The following is an 11,316-nucleotide window of genomic DNA, read 5'->3' as shown; positions in this document are numbered from 1 at the left end:
CACTGTGCGGGTTGGGGGTGGGTCGGGCATTCTTGAACCCGCAATGCCCCGACCCGGTCGTTCTTCACCTACCTCGTAACCCCAGGCCAGGCATGCTGTAAGCTTGTAACCCTAAATCCCTCCTCAGTCTCTCGCCTCCCTCCTCTCCTCTCGCCTCTCGCCTCTCGCCTCACTTCACTCACGCATGCCTCGCCTCCTCCTTCTCATTCTCTGTTCCACTTCACCCTAAATCCCTCATCCTTAAATTTCTCGTTGTTCCTCGCCGTCCCTCGCCCTTCCACGCCGTTCCTCGCCGTTCCTCGTCATTCCTTGCCGTTCCTCACCGTTTCTCGCCGTTCCTCACACTCGTCGTTCCTCATCGTTCCTTACACTCGTCGTTCCTCGCCGTTCATCGTAAACCTCCGTTCCTCTTCTTCTTCCAGATTTTGTTTTGTTTTGTTTTTTGATTTATCTCTGAATCAGAGAAAACCAAACATAAATGGGTCTGTTTGTTTGATTTCCTTTTTGGTTGGTGTTGTTTTTGGTTGATGCTCCCTTTTCACTTGATGTTGTTTTTAGCAAAAATTTTGAAATCGAAGGAAAAGAAAATGGCTTTTCGCAGTTGTATTTTAACAATATGTGTGTTAAGCCTTATATTAAAGAAAACAGAAAGGAAAATTTAGTATTTTGTATTTTGTAGGCTTAACACACTATTAAGATTCTTAATAGTGTGTTAAGCCTTATATTAATTGAGTGGGAACATAAGTATAATTTATAGTATATTAATTGAGTGGAAACATAAGACTCTTTGTGGCTGTTGTACTTGATCCTAGGTACAAAATGGATTATTTGACATATTGTTTCTCTATAGTGTATGATTCTTGCACTTCTGAAACATTAGCAAAGAATGTGAAGAGTACTATGTACCGACTGCATGAGGTTTATAATGGGGACAAGGGTGAATCTGTGGCTAATGAAAGTAGTGGGGAGGCGGCAACAACAAGTACAACGGAGGCAAAAACAGAAGTAGAAGGAAAAGGGTGTTTGTAGAGCTCCTTTGTTAGAAAAATGAAGGAGAAGAATGTGAATGAGTACAAAAATGATGTGGATAGATACTTGACAGACCCTATGGAGGATCCAACTTGGTCAAATTTTGATGTTTTAGATTGGTGGAAGAATAATGCAACTAATTACAAGGTTCTCTTACTAGTTGCAAGAGACAATCTTGTCATTCATGTTTCAACGGTAGCCTCAGAATTTGCTTTTAATACCGGAGGCCGCATCCTCGATCCCTTTAGGAGTTCATTGAGCCCCAAGATGGTGGAGGCATTGATTTGTACACAATATTGGCTGCGTAGTCGTGAGCACATCAACCTTATTGACGTGGAAGACTTTAATGAATATGAAGATATTGAGTCAGGTAATCTTTTTACGTTTTACTTATTTTTTTTAATTTTATTTCATCTCCTTGTTGTTTATTTTGTTGTCCTAAACTTGATTCTGATGATTTTTTTTGTTATGTTTTCTTCTCAAGATTTGTCAAATCTGTTGCAACACATGAGGGGCAAGTTGGGAATGAAGGTGCTATTATTCTGGATTAAACTGTTTGGTGTGGACTAAATTTCCTATTTTGCTGGACTATCTTTATATGGACTGTTTATTTGACGTATTAATTTTATTTCGTGACTTTATTGACTGTTAAAAAGTATGTATGATGTTATGTTAATGCTTATGGACTGTTTATGGATTTTATGCTTTTGGATTATTAAAAGAGGTATGAAGGCATAGATTAAAATTAGTTTTCACCAACCCGAGTAACCCGAGCCTACCCGAGATCACCCGAAAGGTTGCAGATTTGTAGACTTAAGAGAGTGTTGCGGCCCAAAATTTTCTCAATCCGCATTGATCGGGTCGGCTCAATTTTTCGGCTCAACCCGACCCTACCTGACCGATTTACACCCCTACCTGTTACCCTAGAAGTCAAAATGACACAAAATTCCCACCTTACATTTGTAAATAAGTTTAGTTTATGTTTATCTTAGTAAATTCACTTTTATCTTCCCTCTCTCTAAATTCACTCCTTATGTTCCTCACTTCTGTACCACAACAGTCATCATTATCAAAACTGGCACCACAGTATCTGTCACTGTGCCTCGATCACTATCATCATATCTACCACGCCACTATTGTGACCAACCAGAATCTTAATACTTTTAGTATTTATATTGTCGCGTTGAAAATTTATTTACTGTTGATCCTCAATAGAAAGAGGCCATTGAATGATGAATTTACAGCTTTAATTAGGAATAACACTTGACAGCTTGTTCCTTAGACTCCAGATATGCATGTTGTAGCTAATCAATGGATGTTTCGAATAAAATACAAGGTAGATGGTTCCATAGACGAGTTTAAGGTTCGTTTAGTGGCAAAAGGTTTTCAACAAACAACTAGTGTGGACTACTTTGAAACTTTTAGTCCAATTGTTAAAGCCTCTAGAATTTATGTTGCTTTACTCTAGCTGTTACTTATGGATGAGATATTTAATATATTGATGTTAATAATGCTAGTCTGAATGGTGATCTTCAAGAGACAGTTTTCATATCTCAACCAGAGGGTTTTGGAGATAAGAGCAAGCCTATCATGTTTGTAGATTAACAAAAGCCTTGTATGGTCTAAAACAAGCTCCAAGAGCTTGGTTTGACAAGCTTAAGCAAAAAGGTTTTCAGACTTCTGTTTCAGATAGTTCTTTGTTTTTCTCAAGGGTAAATGGCAAATTACTTCTTTTCTTGGTCTATGTTGATGATATACTCATCACAGGGGAGGATTCACAACAAATAGCCTTGTTGGTTCATGATCTGAATTCACAATTTGCTCTCAAAACCTTGGGTTCTGTGCATTACTTTCTTGGTTGTGAAGCTCATAGAGATAGTACTGATATTAAGGTTACTCGTAAGAAGTATCTTACTAATTTGTTGGAGAAAACTAACATGTCAAAATTTAAGCTAAGTTTGTCTCTCATGTGTCAAAATAAGAAGCTGTTTCTAGGAGATAACAAAGAGTTTGATCATCCTACTGTGTATGGAAGTACAATTGGTGCTTTACAAACAATGACTTAGCAATATGTAAATAAGCTTAGTCAGTTTCTACATGCACCTAAAATATATCACTGGTCAACTTACGAAAGAGTTCTAAAATATCTCAGAAAGTACACCAGAAGTAGGCCTGCAGTTCAAGGCTTCTTAGAGGCTGCATTTGGAGTGTTTTAGTGATGCAGATTAGGCAACTTCTTTAGACGATAGAAAGTCTACTCGTGGCTTATGTGTTTTTCTAGGAGGCAATTTGATTAGTTGGAGTTCTAAGAAGCAAAAGCTTGTTGCTAGATCCAGTACAGAAGCTGGATACAGGGCGTTAGCAGCAGGCACAACTGAAGTTATTTGGTTACAAGCTTTGCTTAAAGAGGTTGGCATTAGCATAGAACATATTCCAGTTGGTGTGATAACGTGGGTGCTACGATGCTTACATTTAATCCCGTGTTTCATGCTCAGACTAAACACATAGAGATTGATGTTCATTTCATTAGAAAAAAGTGTTGTCTAAAGAAGTGGAAGATATGTACATACTGAATTACAAACTGTTGATATCTTTACTAAGGCATTATCTATTCCTAGGTTTGAGTTTCTTAGAAGCATGCTCACATTCTGATATTTAGCTTGAGGGAGCATGTTAAGAGTGTTAAAGTTCTGTTAGCCTTAGATTGTCAGCTCAGCAGTTAGTTATAACTAATTAACTGCTAATTTGCAATAACAAATTAATTACTCAGTATATCATTTTTCTGTTGCTCTCACTTCAACTTTGTTTATGAAGACACTTACATGATAAGCACCTTAATGTAAAAACAAATTTTGAGTTATTCATAAACATATATAGAATTTAATTTTACAAACTTAATAAGTCGAAATCCCATGTTGGGCATTCGATATGGGACAATTCTATTTGAGTGATTCCAATAATCTTTACCTTGGTTGAACCTAGGGGTGTAAGAATTGAGCCTGAACCTAAAAAACTCGCCCGACCTGACCCGCCCACCCGACTAAATAGGTTTTTTTGTTTTTTTTTTTTCAGATTCAAATGGTCCCAACCCACACTGTGCGGGTTGGGGGGCAGGTCGGGCATTCTTGAACCCGCAATGCCCCGACTTGGCTGTTTTGAAGCCTGTAGCCCTAAATCCCCCATCCTCAGTCTCTCCTCTGTCCTCTCGCCTCTCGCCTCCTGCCTTCTGCCTCACTTCCCTCATGCACGCCTCGCCTCGCCTCCTTCTTCTCATTCTCCGTTCCACTTCACCCTAAATCCCTCATCCCTAAATTACTCGCCGTTCCTCACCGTTCCTCACACTCGCCGTTCATTGTAAACCGCCGTTCCTCTTCTTCTTCCAGATTTATTTGTTTTGTATTTTGATTTATGATTTATCTCTGAATCAGAGCAAACTAAATAGAAATTAGTCTGTTTGTTTGATTTCGTTTTTGGTTGATGTCATTTTGGTTGATTTTCGTTTTTCACTTGATGTCGTTTTTGGTTCCAGTTGCCCTGGAGGTGGAGCTCACGGCAGCGACAGTTTGATTCTTTTTCAAATTTCATTAGGTAAGTTCCTTCTTGCTTCTTCCATTTCAGCTCCTTTTTGGTTGATTCTCCTTTTTTTTTAATTTTTATTTTGTTTGCTCTGTTGGTATCTCATTTTGTACTTCTTTACCGGATTTTACTACTTTGTTTCTGCTGCTTATTTTGTCTGTTCTTTTTTTTTTTTTCCATTCTTTTCGATTCATTCGCAATAAGCTGTTTTCAACAATAAGAGAACTGTTTGTGAGAACTAATTCTGGGACTTACGTGAAACTTGCTTTGGTTCTGTTCATGCTTACAGTATTTAGTTATGGAACTTTAATTGCATTTCTACAATGAATGGGTAATGTTATGCTTACAATGTGAAGCCTTCAATGTGTCAAACTTTGATATGAAAGGAGCCAATTTGTTGGTTGTGGCTGGTTTACACCGTTTGGAAGCCTTTTGTGAGAAGTAATCTCTTATGCGAGTTTTAGTCATCTCGTAGTGAGAAAAGATTTTTATATATAATCCAAGTATATAGTATATTGAATTGGGTATTTATAACAGTTTGTCTTTCAACGTTGTATTAACCTGTTTTATCTGTTTTATCTATTTATAACAGTTTCTCTCGTAGTAATCTCTACGTTTAGTCTCAATCATATGTTATCTGTTTTTTAGGTTAATTTGTGTGCTAGATGGAAAAATTTATCATCCACCCGACAAAAACTTCTGAAAGCACTTGCAAATCCTCTGCTGAAACAGAAAGTGTCTTTATGCCTAAAGAGCCCATTACCTTACCCACTCCCACACTTAGCCCTACCCCCGTACCTAATTTGGGCACTAAAATTGAAAATGAAAAAGAGGAAGGAGACAGTAAAAAGAGGAAGAAGTCACAAAAAAGTCTCCTGTTTGGGATCATTTCAAAATCATAGAGGGTGAGGATTCAAATGAGCCTAGGTGTAAGTGTATCTATTGTGGGGCAACATATGCGTATGATAGTGGGAGACATGACACCAGTAGTATGAAGGTTCACATAGAAAAGCAATGCAAGAAATACCCATATAGGAACTAAGGCAAAAAGTAAAAAACTCTGAGTTTCTAAACAAACACTGAAACTGACAGTAGTCTTGTTGCTATAGGCTTTAACAATGAGCATTGTAGAAAAGCGTTAATAAAAATGGTGATTGTAGATGAGCTTTCATTTAGGTTTGTTGAAGGTGAAGGATTTAATAATTTTTGTCAAGTGACGCAGCCTAGGTTCTCTATCCTCTCCCGTGTTACGATTGCTAAGGACATTTACCAACTTTTTTTGGAAGAGAGGAAGAAACTAAGGGCTGAATTTAGTAAGGGCAGTCAAAGGATTTGCCTAACAACTGATTGTTGGACATCCTTGCAAAATATTAATTATTTGTGTCTAACTGCACACTACGTTGATAGTGAGTGGACTTTGTAAAAAAGGATTATAAACTTTTGTCAAATTTCAAGTCACAAGGGAGAGAGGGTTGGTAAAGTCATTAAGTCATGTTTGCATGCTTGGGGTATTGAAAGAGTCTTCACTATGACTGTTGATAATGCCTCCTCAAATGACTCCATGATTACCTACTTGAGAAGTAAGATTAAGGGGTGAAAAGGGGTTGGTTTAGGTGGGGAATTTCTGCATGTTAGGTGTTGTGCCCATATAGTGAACTTGATTGTCAATGAAGGTTTAAAAGACCTACATAATTCCATAGCTGCCATTCGTAACGCTGCGAGATATGTGAGGTCTTCTCTAGCTAGGTTGCTGAAATTCAAGTCATGTGTGGAGCCAGAGAAAATTGAATACAAAGGCCTCGTATGCCTAGATATCCCTACTAGATGAAACTCCACCTATATGATGTTAGATGCAACCATTAAATTTCAAAAAGCTTTTGAAAGATATGAAGAGGTAGATCACAAGTTTGTATCTATTTTTGGGAAGATGAGGGGGGGAAACGGAAGATTGGCCTGCCACTTGATGATGATTGGGAGAATGTTAAGGTGTTTGTGAAATTTCTGAAGACTTTTTATGATATAACTTTGAAGTTTAATGCCACTTTGAATGTCACTTCAAATTCTTACTTTCATGAGCTTTGTGAGATACAAAACCAGCTATCTGAATGAAGCAAATAAGAGGATTCAATGCTTTCATCTATGACTGTGAGTATAAAAAAGAAGTATGACAAGTATTGGGGGAATGTTGAGAATATAAGCAAACAAGATGATTCAATGCTTTCATCCATGGTTGTGAGTATGAAAAAAAAGTATGACAAGTATTGGGGGAATGTTGAGAATATAAATTGTCTTCTCTTTGTGGCTGTTGTACTTGATCCTAGGTACAAAATGGTTTATTTGACAAATTGTTTCTCTATAGTGTATGATTCTTGCACTTCTGAAACATTAGCAAAGAATGTGAATGATTCTATGTACCGGCAGCATGAGGTTTATAGTGGGGACAAGGGTGAATCTGTGGCTAATGAAAGTAGTGGAGAGGCGGCAACAAGTACAACAGAGGGAAAAATGGAAGTAGAAGGAAAAGGGTGTTTGTGGAGCAAGTTTGTCAGGAAAATGAATGAGAAGAATGTGAATGAGTACAAAAATGATGTGGACAGATACTTGACAGACCCTATGGAGGATCCAACTCGGTCAAATTTTGATGTTTTAGATTGGTGGAAGAATAATGCAACTAATTACAAGGTTCTCTCACTAGTTGCAAGATACATTCTTGACATTCATGTTTCAATGGTAGCCTCAGAATCTGCTTTTAGTATCGGAGGCCGCATCCTCGATCCCTTTAGGAGTTCATTGAGCCCCAAGATGGTGGAGGCATTGATTTGTACACAATTTTTATTTGAGCACGAATTATAGATTAATTAGAATTATTTGTTATATATATTTTTATTTAATTATGCATTCCTTTACAAGACTCAGAGCACTCTTTTTGCTTTATCAAGATTTTATTCCAAGGGGTTTTTTTTTTGTAATGTTTTCAGTAACACAATTTTTTATTAATGATGTACTTTTTTTTAAGATTTAATGTTTTCACTATGTCTAATGCTTTTTTAAAAGCATAGAAAAAGCACGAGCACGTTCCAAAGACGTTGAGCACAACCTACAAATAAATGACCATGGGCCGAAATGCCATAAAGACTAAGAAAAAAAAGAGAAATAGACCAAGACTTGAAATGAATTAAAATTAATAAGTTAATAGTTTACATAAGTTAACAAATAGGCTAAATTACTATTTTTGTCCATAACTTGTCTGGTTATGAACCATAACTTGACAAGTTATTATCCATAATTTACGGTTTTTGTCCATAACTTGTCTGGCTATAAACCATAACTTAACAAGTTTGTCCATAGCATATCTGGTTATGAACCATAACTTGGTAAGTTATGGCCTATTAATTTTTATAACTAAAAATTAGCCTATATACTTTCTTAAACTTTCATATTGGCCTATTTTCTACTATTTCTGTAAAAACTAAATGAGTTAGGTCCAACACATATAATAAATAAATGGGATGGTCTAGACACGATACGAAGCAGGTTTAGACCCTAATTAAACGAGCTAGACCAGCCTATTTGACATCGCTAAGCAATGGTGATAACAAAGTTTTTTTTTTTTGTTTTTTTTTTTTTTCGGTGCTTCAAACTATGATGCTTACAAATTGGTCAAAAACTACAGCGTTTCTTGATAATATTAGGTGCCACCACATCATTTAAATGCATCGGTTACCAAATTTGCTCCCCCTAGTGCAGTTGATTCTTGTATTGAGATTTTTGGGGTGTTCCTCTAAAAAATGAGGGGATACAAGAGTTGGTTTCCTTTAAATTTAGCTCATGTGTCTCTTTTATGTTCCCTCAATAAGATTATACTATGTCAGTTAAAATTATTTTAATTATTATGACTTTTTAATTGATATGTCATGATTTTATTAGAACTAGGGGCATAAAAGAAGACGAGAATACAGACACAAAAGTTGGTTCCCTTTCAAATTAGCTCATATATATATATATATATATATATCCCCTCTATAGGTCCATTACTTTTGTGTCCTCTCAATAAGATTATACCACGTTAATTAAAATTATTTTAATTATTATGATTTTTTAATTGACGTGACATTTTAATTCATGATATTATTTTAACTGTTATAATTTTTTAATTAACGTGATATTTTAACCATTCGTATCCGAAAAATTATTGAGACAAGGTCTCTTATAATAGTGGATTCTAGAAGAACTTAATAAACACCACCAAGAAGATCAATAAGGGTTGAGAGTATCCAAATTTGAATATAGAGAGTTAGTATCATATATTTAAGTCTCCAGTGCAACATATATAAAAACACTTGATGTAGTTTATTGACCAAATACCCAATTAATCGAGCTTAAGGGAGCGTTTGGTAGATAGATCTAGAATTATAATTGTGATATGTTACAAAAAATGGTTTCAATCATGAGAACGAAATTGATCAGGAAAACTCTAAATGAAATGTCCAGAGGAATGCATGCAATCAGAGACTGAAATGATGAACCTAGACTCAATTATGTACAAGGATCAAGACCATAAAAACCGAAATCACAAAAGATTGCCTAAAATAGATGAGATAAATTTGTGATCAGCTAATTAAAATATTATCTCACTAAAAACGGCAACTTAATCTTGCAAATAATCAGAATATTAGTCCACAAAAGTCAATCTGTGTTGACAACCAACAAAATCTACAAGTATCCAATCAAATCAAATCGGCTATTTGTAGAAACAAATTATAAATCAATCAATAAATTATGGAATCAATGTGTAAAAGCAGTAACAAGTAATTAAACAGATTTGATACAAGGATGACAATAAAAATGCACAAATCCTATGCCAATCATCAATGCCACATAAAAAAGTTTGTGTCACATGAGATTAAAAATCCCAAAAAATACGACTTTGACAGATCACCAATTATATCAGTAAACTCGAATAGAAGTCTTAAAGAAAAACAACTTGTAAAAAGATTCATACATAGAAAACACCCAAAAAAAGATATTTAACCAGCTTGTTTAATAAGGATATTTTTTCTTATAGCTTTAATCATTTTATAATTAAGTTATTTTGTTTGTGCATAACCACGACGATCAGCAGAGACTTGACAAATATTTCTAAATAAACTAAAGAAACATTTGACAATGTGGCTATACAATTAACCCGCGCATCATATATGAAACATAAACATTTTGTGATATAATTCATTAGATCAGATAATTAGTGGCAAATACAATTTGGATACTAAGGAAACTCAATATATAAGTTTCAGACCCTTGAACTAGATAAATATTACAACCATAATACAATAAAAATCCATCTGAAATAAGGATCAAATCTCGATAGAGAGGACTCAAAAGTTCTTCACCCCCTATTTTATTTATCAACACATAATGGTGATGAATCACGACACTCATGTGACATTTTTTTCATGATCATTTTTTGGCGTTTGCTCAATTGTTGCCGCCTCCGCCATATCCCTCGCCGTAGCCGCCACCCTCGCCGTACGCGTCACCCGTTCCGGAGCCACCTCCTTGACCGGAACCCTCCCCAGAGCCGCCACGTCCCGAACCACGGCCACGCCCTTGTGCCGAGCCATGTCCTTCGCTCCTGCCCGACCCCGGGCCAGCCCTGGACCCGGCATGAGACCCGGCACTTGAGCCCGCCTCAGAGCCACCTGATCCGGCATACGAGCCTGCTTCGGAGCTTGCATCCGACCCGCCATTTGAACTTGAACTGGAACCCGATGATGAATATGAGCTTGACCCCGAGCCAGAACCCGACCCGGCCCCCGCTCCGGATCCGGAACCGGAGCCTCCTCCCAAGCCGAGGCCTATTCCGGTTCCGATACCGACTCCAACACCACCGAGATCCAAACCCAGATCCTTCCTAGCAACTCGGCATTCGGATACATGAATAACTGACATGCCAACTATAAGCAGACAGGGAAGAGCTAAGGACTTGAATGAAACCATCCTTCTCTTCCTATAGTGGGCAATGGAAAGATGTTACAAGTAAAGAAAGATAAAGCTATAAGATCTTAAGTACGTAACTCTCACTGAAAGTTGTGTTTTTTAATTGAAGTTTGGAAAGATTGAGAGCTATTTATAGTTGTTTATAGTATAGGTAATGTTATATACGAGGAAGTGGACATGTAAAAAATTAATAAATTTGTTCTCTTATATTTGTTTTGGCCCAAAAGTTTGTGGCCAATATAGCTAGAGAGTTGTAAAGATTGACCGGGAACTTGGACAAGTGTTCAGAAGTAACCGACCCAAATAATGCATGCCCACTTACTATAGTGGAGGTTTTGTTGAGAGCTAAATTAATCTTTGTTAGACCTCGTTCGCTTTATAAATTTAAATTTTCAATTTGAATTGAAATGTGATATTTTTTGATATTTTTAATTGTAGTAGAAAAAAGTTAGATACGACATTTTTTGAGAGCTTTTATCTATAAAAATTTAAAATTAAAAACTTGAATCGGTAAAATAAATAAGATCTTAGTCGCTGAATTACACAAAAATGGATACAGAAGTTATAACCTAGACTTATAATATGATTGCACTAGAGATATTGACACTAGTGCTGACTTTTTGTCCACTTAAGTTGCGTAAGTTTCCTGAACGTTGCTATGACATAAAATTTCTTGAAAATTGCTGGCTTTAGTTAGATAAATTTCAAATATGC

The 11,316-nt window shown here is 36.4% G+C and overlaps 1 protein-coding gene across 1 annotated transcript; it reads right to left on the bottom strand.

The window, feature by feature from the left end:
- Positions 1–9,795: 9,795 nt before the first annotated feature.
- Positions 9,796–10,689, bottom strand: LOC21405782 (glycine-rich cell wall structural protein 2). Its single transcript, XM_010104826.2, has one exon. It carries the CDS (start codon positions 10,600–10,602, stop codon positions 10,081–10,083), a length of 522 nt encoding a protein of 173 aa, XP_010103128.1. The 5' UTR covers positions 10,603–10,689; the 3' UTR covers positions 9,796–10,080.
- Positions 10,690–11,316: the final 627 nt, after the last annotated feature.

This window comes from Morus notabilis, unplaced genomic scaffold (assembly GCF_000414095.1).
Source record: "Morus notabilis unplaced genomic scaffold, ASM41409v2 Scaffold277, whole genome shotgun sequence".
Classification (NCBI taxonomy): Eukaryota; Viridiplantae; Streptophyta; class Magnoliopsida; order Rosales; family Moraceae; genus Morus; species Morus notabilis.
This window is presented reverse-complemented; position numbering and strand designations above follow the sequence as displayed.